This window comes from Giraffa tippelskirchi, chromosome 10, assembly GCF_054371585.1.
Source record: "Giraffa tippelskirchi isolate mGirTip1 chromosome 10, T2T-mGirTip1v1.2.pri, whole genome shotgun sequence".
NCBI classification, from domain to species: domain Eukaryota; kingdom Metazoa; phylum Chordata; class Mammalia; order Artiodactyla; family Giraffidae; genus Giraffa; species Giraffa tippelskirchi.
This window is the reverse complement of record NC_137284.1, coordinates 155,116,986-155,136,757: the sequence shown is the minus strand read 5'-3', so window position 1 is coordinate 155,136,757 and position 19,772 is coordinate 155,116,986. Positions and strand designations below refer to the sequence as shown.

At 44.2% G+C, this 19,772-nt stretch overlaps 1 protein-coding gene and 1 long non-coding RNA gene across 9 annotated transcripts in view; one reads left to right on the top strand and one right to left on the bottom strand.

Moving 5' to 3' along the window:
* Positions 1-19,772, bottom strand: part of ZNF862 (zinc finger protein 862) — a 29,442-nt gene that overhangs the window by 8,745 nt on the left and 925 nt on the right. For all 8 annotated transcript variants that reach the window (XR_014067725.1, XR_014067724.1, XR_014067722.1 and 5 more), the window contains exons 2-5: positions 17,795-17,906; positions 16,458-16,562; positions 14,295-14,992; positions 12,688-12,844 (exon numbers count right to left, since the gene is read on the bottom strand). Coding sequence is in view for 4 of the 8 variants with exons in the window: in XM_081537223.1 (XP_081393349.1) it covers positions 12,688-12,844; positions 14,295-14,992; positions 16,458-16,562; positions 17,795-17,906 (1,072 nt within the window). In the remaining 4 variants the exon portion in view is untranslated. The remainder of the gene's footprint in view (positions 1-12,687; positions 12,845-14,294; positions 14,993-16,457; positions 16,563-17,794; positions 17,907-19,772) is intronic.
* LOC145524663 (uncharacterized) lies at positions 11,698-16,936 on the top strand. Its single transcript, XR_014067734.1, has 5 exons — positions 11,698-11,745; positions 11,933-12,116; positions 12,424-12,468; positions 12,692-13,321; positions 14,729-16,936. It is a non-coding gene; the product is annotated as an uncharacterized LOC145524663 (long non-coding RNA).

The window sequence follows — 19,772 nt, the reverse complement described above, 5'->3', positions numbered from 1 at the left end:
GGAAAGGAGATAAAAGAGAAGAACTAACAGAGCTGAACACCAACGCCAGCAGAGGGGGTAACAAGGAGAAAGGAGTGAGGCTGACCTCAGAGTCCCCACAAGAGCCAGGACCTGGAGGCCCCGGGTGCGGCAGAAGGTGGTGGGCAAGAAGAGACCCGTTCAAGCCCAGGTCCTCTCACCTATTCCAGGAACCCAGAAAAGACCACCACCCTCCCTCGAGGAGGAGAAGAGAGATTAGTCCACAGAAAAACTTAACCAGAAAGGTTCTGGGCCCTGGGATGGTGGGGTGAGTGAAAGATGAAGAAGCACTGCAATGCAAATAGATGAAGACAGCCTACAGACCAGAAATTGCATTCCTGGGCTCCAGGAACAGCAGCTCGGCATACAGCCAAGCGGGAGGCTGCAAGTTTTCTTTGGAGAAACAGAACTGCCCCTCCCCAGCCCCCCTCCCCAAAATACCTACAGATCCAGACTCTGGCAGGTGTTTCAGTGAAACATCCAGGTTCACAGATGGTCACCCTACAGTGAATGTAACTGAGAGGGTAACAGGCAGGAAGGCCAGGGGTCTCCGAATGGAGGAAACAGGCTGCAAGTGTCAGACATTTTTTTCTCTCTCCCTTAAGCGGCAGGAGGAAGCAAACTACAAGGGTCAGATTTTTTTCCTTCTCTATACAAAATTAAAAGGAGGTTTCTCTTAAAATTCTGTGTTGCCATGACAACACCTGGTTCCACCTGAACTTAACTTTTCTCAAACCTTGAGCTAACCAATGCGTTTTTCTTATGGAAATATTTTCCTTAAGCTATGTTAATGAAACTATGTATTTGCTTTAGAATTTGTCTTTCTTCAAAATGGCTCCATCTAAGACTAACTTTTTTTCTTTTCTCAAACCTTGGGCTGATAATAGCTCAACAAACCAGTATTCATATTAATTGTTTTATGGCTGGGGGCCATCCTATCTCAAAAATGCATATTGTGGGACAGGGGCCTGGTGAAACTTCCTCAGTCTTGAAGCATCTCTCTTATCTCCTTAATAGCTTTCTAACAGACATAAAACAGCTTGCAAAAGACTAGCAGGTGGGCACTCTTTCTGCCTTCTTCTGATGTCTATGTCAGAAGCTTTCTCTATCTCTTTATACTTTAATAAAACTTTATTACACAAAAGCTCTGAGCGATCAAGCCTCGTCACTGGCCCTGGATTGAATTCTCCTCTGGAGGCCAAGAATCCAGCGTCTTTCACAGCTTAGCAACAACCTTTCATAACCTACCCCTTGAGTCCTAGCCATGCACACAGAGATTCCAGTCAGTTTTTAAGGCTGTATTCTTAAATATGAATGAACCTAAAGATATTTATCCAAGACAAACTGTGAACATGAAAGAAGAAGGAAAAAGAATGGAAGGAACTAGAGACAGAAGCAAAACAAAATTTCAACCCCTCCCCTAAAAAGGAGAATATTCCCACCGAGAAAAGTCATGATAGTTATCCATGAAAAGAGCGATAAAGACTCTGAGATTAAAAATATGATATAAGAAATTTTTAAAAATTAAATAGAATTGTTAGAAAATAAAATGGAGGAAATTTCTAGGAAAGTAGAACAAAAAATATAGAAGCAGAAAACAGGAGAAAAAGTAAAAAATAAAACAAAACCAGAGACTCAATTTAGAAAGTCTAATATCTAACTAATAGGACTTGGAAGAAAGAAAAGAGAAAATAGGAAGGAAGAAATAATACAAAAATGTTTCCCCAAACTGAAAAGTGTGTTTCCACATGGAAGGGAAGCACCAGATACCTAGAACAAAAGATGAAAAAGCATTTATATCATTAAGCACTAAGTACTTCAAACACTGGGATAGATCTTAAAACCTTTAAGAGTGGAAAAACAGGCTGTGTTCAAAGACTTAGGAATAAAAATGTAATTAGACTTCTCAACAGGACCTGTAAAACCTAAAAGCAGTGCTTTCAAAATGCTGAGGATAATCATCTCCAACCTGGAATTCTATACCCAAACCAAGTTATCAATTGTGAGAGCAGAATAAGGGCACTTTTAGATATACAGACTCTTTAAAATATTTCCTCCCATGAACCCTTTCTCAGAAAGTTACTGAAGGATGTGCTCCAACAAAATGAAGAGGTAAACCTAAAAGAAGCAATAGATCTGGGAAATAGGAGAGAGACAAAAGAAAGTCCAAGGCCACAGACATGCAGCAGGCCTAAAGAATAACTAGCTCAGGTAGAGCAGAGGGATGGAAGACTCAGTGATAAGACATCTCCAGGAAAAAAGTGAGGTAAGTCACAGGATGTTTGATCATGTGGAAGAAACTTTTTGAGGAGTTGTATAATTCCATGGAAAGTTTGAGAATTGGTGATAGCACAGAAAACTAATAAAAAATAAGAAAAAATTTCAATTCCGGGGGGGCGGAGGGGGAATCCTACAGCAGAGGAAACATCATCATAATATGTCACTTTGATTAAAAGTAAATAATAATCATTATTAGGCAAATAATTCACATTGAATTAACCAAAAAAGTATGATATACCTGTTCTGAGGGGATGGAAGGAAGAGAAGTGGGGGTCTGGGGTGATGTAAGAGGGCCATATCTTCATCCTCCACAGTAGGAATCAATAGATAATATCTAAAATCAATAAATCAGGAATAGCAATAAACATATGCAACAGGATATTAAAATGTGGTTCTGTCTGCCTGTTTTAAAGGGCCCCTCAAAATAGGAGCCAACTCTTTCCCCATTCCAAAGCTAGACCACCGAAGCCCTACTTGGAAAGAATGGCTGAAACACTGGGCTGTTACCCGAAGCTTCGCCACTAAGAGGGAGTCAGAACACTGGACGTGAAGAGGTCAGGGAGTTGATATTAGAGATGTTTCTGGAAAGAGCTGTTACGTGTACTGTGAGCCCCCCACACTACCATGGGGAAGGGTAGAGTGGGGTGGGCTTCTTTCCTCTGCCTAATGGGAATGATGTTATGACCTGCATTTCCTGGAGTTGTGGGACTGCTCAGGAACCCGGGCCTAGAAAAGACTGAAGGCATAAACTGACCAATGGGCCTAGCCACACCGAGGCATGTGGAATCTTAAGATCCCTGATGAGGCATCGAACCTGCATCCCTTAAATTGGAAAGTGGATTCTTAACCACTGGATCACCAGGGAAGTCCCTGTCCCTGTGAATTTGAGCATTCTAAGTACCTTTTCAGATTATTTATTGTAAATAGAATCATAGTTTTTGTCATTTTGTGACTGGCTTCTTTCACCTAGCATAATGTCCTCAAGGTTCATCTATGTTTTGACATGTGTCAGAATTTCTTTCCTTTTCAAGGCTGAATAATATTCCATCATATGTACAGATTACATTTGCTCATCCATTCATCCATCTGTGGACATTTGGGTTCCTTCTACATTTTAGCTATTGTGAATAATGCTGCTATTCTGTTTTCAGAATATTCTGAAAATATTGCTGCTATTCTGTTTAAACCTTGCTTTCACTTATTTTGAATATATACCCAGAAGTAGAATTGCTGGATCGTATGATAATTCTTGGAGAAGGAAATGGCAACCCACTCCAGTACTCTTGCCTGGAGAATCCCTTGGACAGAGGAGCCTGGTGGGCTACAGTTCATGAGGTCGCAGAGTTAGACACAACTGAGCAAGTGACACACACACACGTGATAATTCTATCTTTAGTTCTTTGAGGAACTGCCATGTTGTTTTCCACAGTGACAGTACCATTTTATATTCCCACCAACAAGGCATAAGGATTCTAATTTCTTCATAACTTCATCAGTACTTGTTTTCTATTTTTTTGATAGTAGCTATCCTAATGGGTGTGAGGTGGTATCTCATTGTAGCATTCACCTGTGTTTCCCTAATGATCAGCGATATTATCTTTTCATGTGCTTACTGGCCATTTGTACATCTTCTTTGAAGAAATGCCTATTCAAGTCCTGTGTCTATTTTTAATCAGGTTTATTGCTGTTGAGTTTTAGGAGGTCTCTGTATAGTCTGGTATTAATCCCTTATCTGACATATGATTTGCTAATATTTTCTCCCATTGTGTGTGCTGACATTGTATTAGGTTTATGTCTTTTTTTTTTTTCTTTTTCCAGCCATGCCACGTGGCTTGTGGGATCTTAGTTCCCCAACCAGGGATTGAACCCAGGCCCTCTAAAGTGAGAGCACAAAGTCTTAACCACTGGACCACTAGACAATCCCTGGTTTATGTATCTTTTGATGCACAAAATTTTACAATTTTCATAAAGCCCAACTTGTCTATTTTCTTCTCTGTTGCCTGTGCCTCTTAGTCTATCTAGGTAAAGGTTTGTCAATTTTGTTGGTCTTTTCAAAGAACCAACTTTTGGTTCCATTGATTTTTCTCTATTGTTTTTCTATTTTCTATTTATCTCTGCTCTAACCCTTATCGTTTCCTTCCTTCCGTTAGCCTTGGGTCAGTTTATTCTTCTTTTTCTAGTTCCTTAAGTTGTAAAGTTAGGTTCCTGATTTAAGATCTTTCTTGTTTTTAGTGGAAGCAATTTATAGCTATAAATATCCCCCTTAGCACCACTTATTCTGTCCCACGTCAATATGATGTTTTTGTTTTCATTCACCTTTAAGTATCTTCTAATTTCTCTTGTGACTTTCTTCCTTAATCCATTGGTTGTTTAAAATTGCTTAATTTCCACAATTATGTGAATTTCCCAGTTTCCTTTGTTATTGATTTCTAACCTCATCCCATTATACTTGGAGAAGATACTGTTTGATATCTATTTTTAAAATCTCTACTAAGGCTTAATTTGTCGCCAAACATCATCTATCCTACAAAATGCCTCAGGTGCATATGAGAAGAATGTGAATACTGCTACTGTTTGGTAGTGTTGTATCTAGTAGATATCTATTAGATCTAGTTGGTTTATTGTCTAAGTACTCTATTTCCTTATCTTCTCTCTGGTTTTTCTACTCATTATTGTGACTGGGATACTGAAGTCTACAACTATTACTGTAGAACTGTTTACTTCCTTCAACTCTGGCAATTTTTGCTTCACAAATTTTGAGAGTCTGTCATTAGGTTTATATATATAATTTTATATCTTTCTATATTGAAACTTTTATAAATATATAATGTCTGTGTCTCATACTTTTTTTAATTTAAAGTCTATTTTTTCTGATACTTGTATAGCCAACTCTTGCTCTCTTTCGATTACTATTTGCATGGAAGATTGTTTTCCATGCTTTTACTTTTAATCTGTTTGTGTCTTTGGGTCCAAAATTAGTTTCCTATAGACAGCAAATAGTTGGCGCATGTGTTTTTATCTGTTCTGACAATGTTTTTTGATTGCAGTGTTTAACCCATTTACATTTAATTACTGATAAGAAGGGACTTATGACTGTCATTTTGCTATTTGTTTTCCATATGCCTTAAGCTTTTGTCCTTCATTTCCATCATCACTGTCTTCTTTTGTGTTTATTTTTGTACTGAAAATGTTTAAATTGCTTTCTAATTTCCTTTTGTGTATATTCTATAGCTATGTTCTTTATGGTTACATGAAAATTATATTTAGACATTCCCACGTGGCTCAGTGGTAAAGAATTCGCCTGCCAGTGCAAAAGACACGATTCAATCCTGGGTAGGGAAGATCCCCTGGAGGAGAAAACGGCAACTTACTCCAGTACTCCTGCCGGGAAAATCCCACAGGCAGAGGAGCCTAGCAGGCCACAGTCCATGGGATCACAAAGAGTCAGACATGACTTAGTGACTAAACAACAACAACAACAAACATGGGGATTACATTTAATAGCCTAAAGTGCCAACACTCTAATTTCAATTTAGCTTAACTTCAATAGTATACAAAAACTGCTCCAGCTTTCCCCATCTCTTTCCATCGTTGATGTCACAAAATTACATCTTTATATACATGTGTCCCAAAACATAAACTAGTAATTCTTTTCAGTTCAGTTCAGTTCAGTTCAGTCGCTCAGTGGTGTCCGACTCTTTGCGACCCCATGAATTGCAGCATGCCAGGCCCCTCTGTCCATTGCCAACTCCCGGAGTCCACCCAAACCCATGTTCATCGAGTCGGTGATGCCATCCAACCATCTCATCCTCTGTCGTCCCCTTCTCCTCCCACCCCCAATCCTACCCAGCATTAGGGTCTTTTCCAATGAGTCAACCCTTCGCATGAGGTGGCCAAAGTATTGGAGTTTCAGCTTCAACATCAGTCCTTCCAATGAACACCCAGGATTGATCTCCTTTAGGATGGATTGATTGGATCTCCTTGCAGTCCAAGGGACTCTCAAGAGTCTTCTCCAACACCACAGTTCAAAAGCATCAATTCTTCGGCGCTCAGCTTTCTTCACTGTCCAACTCTCACATCCATACATGACCACTGGAAAAACCATAGCCTTGACTAGACGGACTTTTGTTGGCAAAGTAATGTCTCTGCTTTTAAATATGCTATCTAGGTTGGCCATAACCTTCCTTCCAAGGAGTAAGCGTCTTTTAATTTCATGAATAATTCTTTTAAATGTATTAAATTATGTAGAAAATAAGATATGGAGTTACAAACAAAAGTTAGACAATACTAGCTTATAGATTAATAATTGGTTTTTTTTTCCCTTTAAATGTACCAGTCTCTCAAATCATGCAGGAAACAAAAGGTACAGTTATAAACCATTGTTATGATAACACCAGCTTTTATAACTGCCCATGTATTTACCTTGATTGAGATCTTTATTTCTCCATAAGCCTTCAAGCTACTGTCTAGTGTCCTTTCATTTCACCTTGCAGGCCTCCCTTGAGCATCACTTGCAAGGAACATCTAGTGGTAAGGAGCTCCCTCAATTTTTGTTTAGCTTGACATCTCTTAATTCCTCCCTCACTTTTGAAGGACAGTTTTGCCAGATTTGGGATTCAGTTGACTTCTTTCTTTTCATTTAGCACTTTGAATATATCTGCCCACTGCCTTCTGGCCTCTGGAAATTAAATCTGTTTATAATCCTACTGAGGTCCCTTGTATGAGATGATTTACTTCTCTCTTGCTCCTTTCAAGGTTCTCTTCGTTTTTGAAAGTTTGGCTGTAGTGTGTCTCAGTGTGGGTATGAGTTCATCTTACCTGAAGTCTACTGAGCTTCTTGGATATTTGTATTCATGAAGTGAAAGTGTTAGTTGCTCAGTCATGTATAACTTTTTGCAACCCCCTAGATTGTAGCCCACTAGGCCTCTCTGTCCATGGGATCCTCCAGGCAAGGATACTGGAGAGGGTTGCCATTCCCTTCTTCAGGGGATCTTCCTGACCCAGGGATCGAACCCAGGTCTCCCGCACTGCAGGCAGATTCTTTACAGTGTGAGCCACCATGTCTCTGATCAAATCTGAGGCGATTTTCACTCTTTCTTTCCTTTTCCTTCTGGGACTCCAACAATGCACGTGTTGGTCCACTTGATGGTTTCCCGCATGTCCCCTGGGCTCTGTTCATTTTTGACTTTTTTTCTGTTTCAGGGGCTCCATAATTTCCATTGTCCTATCCTCAAGCTTGCTGATTCTTTATTTTGCCTGCTCAAATCTGTTTTTGTATTCCTCTAGTTAATTTTTCATTTCAGTTGTAGTTTTCAGCTCTCAATCTTCTTTCTGGATCCTTCTTTGGTTTTCTCTCTTTATTGATATTTCCATTTTATCCATACATTACTGTCTTGACTTTCTCCACATCTTTCTAAAGTTCTCTGAGCAGTTTTAAGACAGTTGTTTTAAAGTATTTATTTAGTATACCTGCCATCAGGTCTTTTTCGGGGACAGTTTTTAATTTTTTCCTTTGAATGGGTCGTGCGGTCCTATTTCTTTGTGTGCCTTGTGATTTTTTGTTGAACACGGGACATTTGAATCTAATAATGTGGTAACTCTGGAAATCAGAGTCTCCCCTGTCCCTAAGGTTTGCCGTTTTTATTGTTTTGGGTTACCATTATTTTTTTTTTAATTTTTCAATCATTATAGGCTATCTCTATGCCAAATATCAGCCTGAGGTGTAAACTTAAAGTCTTCTCAGGTCTTTTTGAGTCCTTCCCTAGTTATGCAAAATCACTTTCTTAATTTTCCTCCTATATGGTTTTGAATGTCCTAGTCTTTAACGTCTGGTTTCCAAAAAAGGAAAAAGGGAAAAATTAAAGAGATGGGGGAAGAACTTGCAGCAATGGGGGAGGTATACAACATTGGCTGCTTACTTCTTTATCTGCACTTCTGTGAAGAGAAGCAGCCATCAGTGACCAGAGCACTGACTCCTGACTGATATTTAGAGGACAGTGCCCTTTTGGCCCACCCCAATTCCTGCCAACTGTGTGCAACCTACTCTAGTCATATGGTACAGCTGCTTGCACTGTGGTAGGGGTGAGAGATGGGCAGTTGCTACTGTGCTAGCTGAAATTGACCAAACTTAACCACAATTTACTTTCCAACTCTTCTCCTGTAAGCTGAAAGCCTCTGACAGATTTCAGAGTTCCAAAATAGCTACACCAGACAGATTCTACCAGTGCAACTGTTGTTCACATAAGGAAACAGATTCTTGGTGCTCTACCATCTTCCCAGAGTTCTCCTCCTAATCAGGACAGTTCTGAAGAGTACGGTACTGGTCATTTTATTGATTAAAATTAGAACACAAACGTGACTAAAAAGTGACTGGAGGCCTATCTGTTACCTGAGTGTGACAAGTCATGGGCCCTGCTCAAGGTTTCACCCTGTAAAGAACCCAAAATGGAGGTCACAATTTGCTTTTATTTTGGGCCTCAGCATGCGGATCTTAGTTCCCTGACCAGGGATTGAACCTGTGTCCCCTGCAGTGGTAGCAGAGTCTTAACCATTAGACCACCAGGAAGTCCTAGAGGCCACCTTTTGAATAAACCCCTGGACCAAACATTCATAATCACATAACCAAATCTTAAAGTGTCCTAATTTCCTCAAAATGCTGACTCTGGTCTTAAACAAAATTTAAGTTTCCTTCATGTCAGAGTGACTGTACAGCTTCTGAGACAATTAGCTACACACAAGAAAAGGTAAACAGTGCTACTACCCTAGAGAGAACATAATCACACACACACAAAAAATGCTCCTTAATTCACATTTTATGAACTGAGCATTACCTGCTGAGAGCCAAGCTTTTAACCACTTTGGGCGTGAAGCCTCCCAGTTCATAAACAGTTTGTTTCTTCTTCAATAAAATAGTCCTATCAGGAAAACTCTCTGAATTTTCTTTTGACAATCCAAAGGGTGAAAAAGAAAATCCCCAAAGAGGTGACTCAAGCAAGTGGTGACGGAAACGAATGAATCTGCTTGAGAAATGCATCCTGCTGAAGCTCTTTAAAAACAAAGTCTACATGTGCACATTTCTTAAGCATAATGAAACCAGTTACTGGAAGAAATGGCTAAAAATTTTTGGTGAGGAGGACTCAGCAATAGAGAATGGTGGGACAGGAACTGCCGTTTTTTTGTTACATGAGAACTACTTCTATTAAAAATATATATAATTATTGGGCTTCCCTGGTGGTCCAGTGGTTAAGGAACCACCTTGCAATACAGGGGACCCGGGTTCGATCCCCGGTCCAGGAAGATTCCACATGATGAGGAGCAACTAAGTCAGTGAGCCACGACTGCTGAGCCTGCGCGCCTAGAGCCCGTGCTCCACAGTTAGAAGCCACCACAATGCGAGGCCCACCTACCACCACAAAGACGAGCACAGCCAAAAAATCAAATAGATAAAGGCCTTTAAAAAACATAATTATGAAGAAATATTTTTAAAGACTAACTGAAATCATACATGAGACTGAATATCCCTGAAAATGTTTGCCTCAGTTACACTCCCCTGAGGATCGGTCACCTCTGACTGCCCCCAGTGTCAGCATACTGGCCCCAGAAGTGCTGAAGCCCAGGCACAGCTCTTTGAAACTATGGCTGAAATGGTGCTAAAAAACCTTTTCTTTTTGTTCTCTTCAGAGCAAGTGAAACAGAGAGAATCTGCAGATTCTCCTATGTCTTAGTAATGGAAAAATGACTGAAGAGATATAAATATAGCACGTGCACGTGTGTGCATGTTGACACACACACACACACTAAAAGTCCAGAAAAATGGCTTCGCTTGCAAAGACAGATTCTGATCCTTTCAGGCTACTCTGACCCCAAGGTTGGCAGGCTGGCTCCCGCACCAGTTTGGAAATGGCCTCTCTGGCTCCTGGCACTGCTTCTTCTCTCTCTGGCTCAGCAGGGCCCCACCGGGAGGCCAGATACGGCCCACCGTGCAGCAGCTAGCCTCCTAGACAACATAGAAGCCACTCTAACTCCGGCTCATGTCACTGAGGTCTCTCCCACTCAGTTTTCTTTCCACTTGGTGACCTGACTTCTTCTCCCAGCTGTGAGGTCCAGCTGTCGCTGATGAGCTCACCTGTAGAAAAGGCACTGCCCACCTGAAGTGAGTGACCTGCTACCCCGCATACGATGACACCTTTACTAGTAAAAACAAGGGTTACCACACAGTCCCTGTATTGGCTTGTCCGTTTATGTTACTGACAACTATTAGTTTCTTAACAGTGAAATGTAACTGAGTTTTCTTTTTTGGGATATCACCAAATATGGCCAAAGTTTGAAACCAGAATTTAAAATACTGAAATAAAGGAACAGCTGGAACTCTACATAGTGATAAACAGTTCTAAATGAGCAAGTCCACAAAAGTAACGGTTCACAGAGGAAAGCTCTAAAATCAAAGCACAAATCTCTTCTTTTCTCCATAATCAAAGTGACTGTCCTCTACAAGTTCAGTCCTATTGATAAGACATCTGGTGGGGCCATGGAGGCTGTGACAGATGAGTGGACCTAACCTGGAAACTGTCAGCAGCTGAAAAGCTTTAGTCGACACAGTTTAACTGCCACACAACTAACAGATTAATATTAAATCTGACCACATCAAATTGAGACTGTCATTTTAAAAAACAGGTGCCATAATAATAAAATCTAAAAGAACAAATCTACTAGTTGTAAATCCTAACAAGAGAAACTAAAGAACTAGCTGGGTTTCCTCAAATGACAAAAGCACAAGGAAATCAACATCACGAATGTGCTGCGATGCCGACTGAGGCCCACCGGACCACAAAGACCCACGACCTGAGCTGAGGTGACCTGAGCCAACCCCAACCTTGCACCCCAGGGCAGCAGCCCCTTTCTGCGCCTCAGTCCTCCTGGAGGAGAGGCCTAGTTACTGAAGATTTCCCCACTGCCAAACATATAGAAGTTAAAAAGAAAAGGATAAAAAATGCTTAGATGACATGGTCCAGCTCAACAATCCAAGTCAGGCCCACGCTGTGGGAAACACACTGCTGTACCACCAGTCACCCCGGCTTCCCCATGACTTTCCACAGGGGCCCAGAGGGCAGAGCACACCGCTGCTGCTCACTCCTTCAAAGGAAAAACCAACTTCCTGTAACATTGGTTTCTTAAAAACCAATCTCCCCCTCGTTCGCTTGCCCTCTCAGACACTGTGGGTGGTAGTGATGCTCTTTGAAGGTGCTCTTCAAAGGCCTTGGCCCAGGAAACAAGTACAGTATCTCTGTCCTCATAAAAGAAACAATTTTTCACATCCTTTCTGAATGTTTGAGGAGCCATTTAAAACTTGTGAACAATGATAAGAACAAGTAGTAAACTGGTCAAGGATGTTCAGAAAATACTCAGGTGCCCAGGAAAAGGCGCTGTGAGCCGGGGACATGACACCAGGTAAGCCACAAATACTCGGATTCCTTATTCTGTAGATGTCATGATCCAGGTTGCTGGTGGAATTCCTAAGTTAGGCACAGCAGCCTGTTCTGCAAGCCTTTTGTTACAATATAGGCTACTACTACTACTACTACTAACAGTGTTTAAGATGAAGAGTTGTTTTTTTTGGTGCCATGTGAAAATCCAGGGTGCCTGATGGATAAAGGAGGCAAAGAGAAGAACAAGAAGCAGATGCAAGAGAGGAGACTGCTCTGGGAAGGTGACAGCAACATGTGCTGATCGTTCTCCAGGGCCTGTAGCCCAGGGACACCCGGGCCAACACTGCCCACCCCGCTGGCCCCAGGATGAAGCAGCGCTGGCTCAAAGTAGAGGTAGGAATCCAGGAGTTCACCGGGATGCCCTTTCTCGCCTCCCTGCCTCTGCTCACGCCGTCCCCAGCTCTGTCATGTCTGGAAGCCTGTCCTCCTCCCTGTGAGCCTGGTTTTACGCGCAGTTGAAACATTTTATTCTCTGTAAAGCCTGTCCTTATCCCTCCCTCAGATGCCTGGCCACATTAAGCCACTGTCTCCAGTGGCCCCAGGGCGCCTCCTAAACCTCTTTTACAAAGCTTGTGTTATTTTCTAGTTTCTTATTAAAGTGCCTGTCTCTCCCACAAACCTGCTTGTCTCTTGGAAGCAGAGACCCTGACTCGTGCCCGTTCATCCAGCACACAGGAGGTGCTCAGTAAGTGTTTGGTGGAAGATGGACGATGATGGGTGGATGAAGGGGAGATAAAGCACAGCACCCCGAGGCAGGGAGAGTTCTGAGATGCAAAGATCTAATCGCTCTCTGCCTACGTGCAGGGAGAGGGCAGGAATGGGGCAACAAGGACAAGCGCAGCCACCCTCGCGGGCCCCTCATCTCCAGGGATGGCACAAACAGAGGGGTTTCTCGGATCTTTACCCAGGGACGCCAACAGCTCATAGTTCATCCGCATCACGTCTCTGTACAGCTCCTTCTGCCGTTTGTCTAGCACGCCCCACTCCTCCCGGGTGAAATACACCGCCACATCCTCAAACACCACTGGGAGCTCCTCCAGCAGCCCCTCCTCAGAAGGATCCTGCAACAAAGAGTAGCAGGCACTCAGTACTCCTCTCACGTCGGACACCCAGCTCCGGGGGTCCTGCTCACGGCCTGTTTCTCCTGGGAAGCCTGCCAAGAGGCCCAGACGCGCTCTGAGGAATTCAGCTATCCACCGAAAGTCAAAGGAGCAAATGTGTGTGGCCCAGAGTCAGTAGGTAACAACTACACGAACCTCACCGTGATCCTAGAAAGAAGGGAAGATCCTTCATCTTCTCTCTGGGAAGGAAAGGACAGTGCACTGAGGAACAGGGGTCTTGCAGAGCCTCGTGGCTGCACCCGTCCTCGAGAGCACCGTCTACTCAGCCACCGTCGCAAAGGTGGCCGCTGCCTCTCAGCCCCTGCTGAGGTTCCCCATCGGGATGGAAAGAAGCAGTAAAACAACAAGTAAAGATGCTCCTGTTCAGTGACTAAGTTAACACACACTTTACTGCTAAAGGAATTCAGGCTATAAAAGGTTAGACCTGTTTATCATCTTATAATTCTAAAAACTGAAGGAACATGAAGGGAAATGAGCTTTGCCCCTTTTCTGGATTCCATAAAAATCCGAGCTTACTAACTTTACTTATGATGTTAGGAATGAGGAATGCCTGAGCTCTTCTCACCAGAATACTAGAGGGGCTGCTCAAAATGACTTGTAGTAAAACTCTGCTTATATGGGGGGTGGGGGGAGCTGAGAAACAGGGACGGATCTGGTTACTCAGAGACTTCAATTAACATAGCTTCCTTGTAGGGCAATTTTCCAAAGAATTAGAAACTAAACCCATTGCACTTGATAAAACAGGCCTGAGGTGAGGAGTGGAGTCTGGAGGTCCCAGCACTGCAGCAGGGCGTGGAAGGAGAGCCCTGGGCTGGCGGCCAGAGGCCCAGCGGGAGGGCAGCGCCACGAGCGCCCTTGTTCTCCGGCTACATCTTAGCTCTTGCCCAACAAGATGAGTTTTAACTAGGCTTGCTCCACCCTCCTCAGAGCAGCATTAAAAAAATATTACACAAAGTCTGAAGAAACATGATTCCAAAGTTAAAGCTGAAACATTTCTTTTACATGGATTATATAAGAGCTCTGTGGCTGTTTTTGTGGCTGTGGGTTATTTCTGGAGTTCTGTGGTCATTTTAGATTCTGGATAAAGATGGCTTTTCTGAATGTAGCTGTTCTCTTTATGTCAGAAGTTAGAGTATCTGGCCCCACTAATATGTTTTGTTATCTGCCAAAAGGAGATAATAGTAGTAGGGTTATTGTGGTCAATAAAGGAGCTGATAACATGTAAAGCACTTAAAATAAGACCTGGCACAGCTGAAGCATGGTAGCTTATGGTAACATGATAATGTTAGCAGCAGCTATGGCTAATGGAATTTTTCCACCATCATCGTGCAATATACATTGTTGTCAGCACAGAATCCTCCCCCTTGAGCCATCATTATAAACATATTACCTGGCTACAGGGTTTGGCAGAGTCATTACAGAAAATGTTATCATCTGAGGAGCTGCGGACGTCATCAATGATTTCTGTTTGCCTGAAATCAGGGATGCGGTCCAGGTACAATGCAGGAATTGCTCCATTCCCTCCAGGGTCCTCCAGTGCGACTCTTGAGCTGGGAAAGAGCTGGGCCACGTTATCACAGGCCCCCAGAGGCCCTGGGGGGTAAAATATGGGATAATCTGCAGGGAAGAAGGGCCCTTGGCTAGCCAGTACATCACCAGACACCTCCTGGGTACTCCGGAAACGGGCTGCCCAGAGGGGGTCCCGTGCCGCCAAGGCCTTGACACAGAACACGTGGGCCTTGCTCTTGGCATGGTATTTGAGAGTCTCCACCTTGAATGGTCCAGTATAACCTTCTATTAATCTTGACCGCTTGTCCCTAACAGATGGGTATTCCCGGCAAGCAGAGCAAAAGAGAGCCGTCCGCTCCTCATTCATGACCAACCACGGGAACTGCGCAAACCAGGACTTCTGGATGGATCGGGGTTTGGAGGGTTTGCTGCTTCTTCCTGCACAGTCTCCCTGGAGGCTGCCTCTCTCTGAGCTGAAGTGAGACAGACAGGCTTCCTTCTGAGGAAGCAGGTAGAGTCCAGCTTCTCTGGATGGGCGCTGCGTGTCCATTTCCTCCATGAAGCCCATCTTGGTTTTTCCTTTAGAGAAAAGGGACAGATGGAATTTTCTCTGAAATCCTACAGGTTGAATCACTCCACTCAGAGATGCTCACATCCACGTTCTATGAAAGCTGGAACCACAGCCACAAAGTGACCCACTGTGTCTGTGTTCTCTTCTCTCCAGCCCCCAGCCCCACCTCACCTAACCCCAAAGAAACAAATGGACTTTAAGAAAAGTTCCTTTTTTTTTCCTAATATAAAATACAGATACACCTGGCCAAAAAGAGATCTCTACAATTTAACCTGTGCAACCTAAGACAGTGGCACTGTCTTCAGGAGAGCAGACTTATTTACTAGAGACTGAACACTGAACTCAGAGAATGTAGGGTTAAAGAGGTAATCGAAGCAAACACCACTATTCCACACTTAGCAGGAATCTCCCTCTTTGATACCCTTGCCGGACAGGCATCTGCACTTGGCTCACGTATCTTCAGAGCGAGAGAGCACCCCCGCCCCGCTACCGGGCAGACAATTTTGGCCTCCAGAAAGTTCTCCTTGAGCTGCCTCCATCTTGGAGCACCTTCCCCCTGGGAGGGCTACTTCAGCCCTCTCTCACACCACACCCCTTCTGAGCTCCTAGGACCTCACTAAGATTTTTCTTCTTTAAGCTAAACCAGAAGTTTCTTTATTCATGCCTTAGTTGAAATGCAGCTTAGACACCTCTAACTGCTCCGGGGCCATTTCTATCAACAAGTTCAGATGCCCAGTGGGCAAGGACTTGACAGTATTTGCTCCAGGCCAATGGACCACGAAATGGTCCACTGCCAACCCTGGAAGCACAAATCTACTAACAGAGTCAATAGGCCCAAAGTTAAGAGCCAAACACAGCCAACACAAACCAAAACAAGTCAGTGCCTGTGAAGTCTAGGCCTCCGTGTGGTCCATCTGAGATAGGCCACAAGGGAGAGCAATCTTCCCTGATTCCATTCCTGGAGGAAGCAGCTCCACCTCCCCTTTCTCCAGTAGGAGGGGCTGGGTTAACACGGTCTCTTACATGGTGACAGATGCCATCTGGCCTGGCTCTGGCCAAGCCAATCCCTGAAGAGAACAGGCTTATCCAAGGAGGAAAGCAAACATCAATCCCCAGGACTTAGCGGCTATCTGTTCATTCCACAATCAACTACTGAGCAACTGCTTGCCAGGCATCTTTCCTGGCATTGGGACTATGGTAGTAAATGAGACTGAGTCATGCCTTCATGGAACTTAGAATGTATCATTATACAGAAACATCTACTCTCAGGCAGAAATACACTAAAGGGAGATGAGAGTATGGAGAACAAGATGTGCATGTCTTAGATCAATTGACCGCTGGGGGAGGAGCAGCGTTCGTGTGTAACTGGTGCACAGGGAGAAGCAGAGGATGAGGCCAGAGGCCTGGGGCCCAGCTTCCTGCTCCCTCCCTCCAGCGAAGCACCCCTCCTCCCAGGGGCAGGTCTATGCTCACCTGGGTTGGGGCTCAAGTGACTCCTCTGGCCTTGGACACTGGTGAGCCATGGCTCTGGCCCTGGCTCAAATTTATAGAACAGCTCCGGGCTGGCAATAGTTGGTCCTGAGTCGGGAACAGAGAAAGGCACTATGAGGTCAAATCCAGGTCACACAGGTTAAAAAGGTTATGAAAACTACTGGTTCGGAACAGAAGCTCAAAATCAAATGCTGAGCGGGACCAGACAATAATCTGAGGAAACCAAGTGCAGGGGGGAAGCGGGGGAGGCTGCGGCTCTGAACCCAGGTGTGGGGGCAGCTGCTCAAATTCAGGAGAGGCCATCAGTCAGATGTAGGGTCAGCATGGCCAGACCATTCCAGTTTTCAAGAGAAGCCAGAAATCATATTTCTATGTGAACCCCTCCATGGCTAAATACTGAAAACTTATTTTAGCATTTTAAAGAAGCCAAACCAAAAAAAAAAAAAAATTAAAGAAAGAAACAAAGGGTAGACCAAATCTGGCCCAGTGCTACTTTGCAACTTCTGGTTTAAAAGAATCATCAGTTTTCAAACTTTTTAGTAGACACGAAGAACGCAACCCCTCCATCCAAAGAGAGCTGAGACTGTTGCCCCCATAAACCTTAGATAAGGGCAAGATGAAAAGAAGCAAAGAAAGGCATGGTGATGGTCATCAAATTGAAATCAGAAGAGTACATGTGCACACAGACACAATGAACTACAATCACCTCTGTCCATGGTACCAGAAGTCTATCCACAGAAGCAGAGAAAGGACATTCAGAAAATAGAAAAGATGAAAACTATCTACTTGGGCACAAACTTTTAAGTTGTTTCATTTCATTAAACTTCTATGACAAGCCTGTGAAAAAGGAAAGCTTGTGAAGAAAGACATCAAGCCTCGAAAAGGCTAATGGGCTTAGCCAGCCCTCGTGGCAGAGCTGGCACTGAGACCAGATTTCCATGCTGCAGATCTGAGGCTTCTTCCACTGCTGCCCACCGCCTCCAGTGTCCCCTGGGCACTAAAACAAAACCCACCTTCCAGCAGCACAGTCCACAGGTGGGGCTCCCCCTGCCCCACCACTGCCCCCGGCGCCCTGGGATATGCTGAGGCATCCAGGTCTAGCCCTGGCATGCCCAATTTCCCCACTTCTCTTGGCCAGTTTAAGCGGAGAAGAGAAACCGTGATGTGTGAACCCACAGGCAGTTAAGCCAGATACGGAACTGAGTGGATAAAGAGTGTCAAGATGCTGGAGAAAAAATGGTCGGATTCTAGATAGTTCTCAAGTATGTCACAGTCAGACATGGTTGGGAATGCTGTGGGGAAGTGAACAGGAGCCATACCCAGGGGTGCCACCAGCTTGTCAGAACCACAGATGTCCTTCTGTTGCTGACTCAGCAGCACCCACTCCTCCTGAAGCAAGTACACCGTGATGTCATCAAACGTCACAGGAGCCTGGAAGGAAAAATGACACCAGGTAAGCACCAACTTCCTCCTGAGTCTTCCATGGCTGTGTTCATGATCACCTGAGGGCACCCCTACTCTGGGAACAAATCAGACTGGGATTAGGGGGCACCGTCAGTCTACACACAGGACCGCACCTCATCGCTCTCCCCCACTGTCAAGTCACAGAGGGAAGGAGACCCCCTTCTTCTAGGAAGGCCACACCGTGAAACCAAAGCGCTGTAATGAATGCTGACTCTGGACTCTCACAATCCTCTCCCTGCACGCTCCTCATCTGCTGTTCCACAGGACCCATGACTTCTCAGCCAGTGCGTCAGAAACAACCAACGGTGCTTCTTTTTGCAAAATCTTGAACGTGGTAAATATCCACTTAGGAAGATGTATCTGATTTCTGGAAATAGTCAAATGTCACTGAGAGCTATGTCTGTGAATGTGTCAATGATCAAGATGGGCAAGGCTTTAAAGCTGAGAACTATATTCCGTGGAGCTTGTAAAGGAGCTCTGTTCTGCCAGAAAGGGGCAAGGTAATTCAGAAAATGTTTCAAGGAGCTCTGGATTAAGATGGCAGGTTCAACAAGTACACTGAATTTTGCTTCTCCAGGCAACAACACTGGAGTGGGTTGCCATGCCCTAAACTAAACCTCGGATAGTACCTGAGGGCAAGGGCCATTTCCTTTACTTTTTTGATATCCCCTAAAGCAGGAGTTGGGGCTTCCCAGGTGGTGAAGCGAAGTCACTCAGTCATGTCAGACTCTTTGTGACCCTATGGACTGTAGCCTGCCAGGTTCCTTCATCCACGGGGTTTTTCCAGGCAAGAATACTGGAGTGGATTGCCATTTCCTTCTCCATGGTATCTTCCCAACCCAGGGATTGAACCTGGGTTCCCTGCTCTGCAAGCAGACTCTAATGTCTGAGCCAGGGAAGCCCTCCAAGTTGGTGCTAGTGGTAAAGACCCCACCTGCCAATGCAGGAGCCATAAGAGACAATGGTCAGATCCCTGGGTTGGGAAGATCCCCTGGAGAAGGGCATGGCAACCCACTCCAGCGTTGTTGCCTGGAGAATCCCATGGACAGAGGAACCTGGCGGGCTACAGTCCTTAGGGTTGCAAAGAGTCGGACACGACTAAAGTGACTTAGCATGGCACAGCACAGCAAAGCAGGGGTCCCCCAAACTCCAGGATCTAATGCCAAATGATCTGAGGTGGAACTGATGTTATAATAATAATAATAAAAAGTACACAATAAGTATAATGTGCTTGAATAATCCTGAAACCATCTCCCGCATCTGTCACCACCCTCCCCTCAACATTACACCCCTCTGGTTCATGGAAAAATTGTCCTCCAGATAACCAGTCCCTGGTGCCAAAAACGCTGGGGACCACTGGCCTAAACTGCTTAGCATGAGGCTGGCAGGCAGTTCACCTTCAATCTTTCTCTGGTTAGGTTGTTGGGCTTTATTGTCCTGGACTGTTTATAGGTTGTTTTAACTGAAAAATGCATTGTGGAGAGGACTGAGTAAGGAAGAGATGCTTAAGCAAGGAGTAACTTCTTTTGTAATTCAGAGTCTTTCCCAGTCTTCCTAGGAAAAAGTACAGCCATCAAAATACCCTTCTGATTCTTTCTCTCTTTCGTCTGTGGGGTCGCCCTTCCAGGCTTGTCCATGTTATTGAAGTGAAAATTGCAGGAGAGCTCCTGGAGGAAAGTGGCCATTTCATATTTATCGTGTACTTTAAGAATCTCCATCAACTTAAATCCCTGACCACAAATGCTTATTAGATGACCAATTTTTTAAAAGAAGAGACTCAATCCGCATTCGAAAACGTTTACTGAAGACATTCCTTCCTCTTTAGCCAGAGAA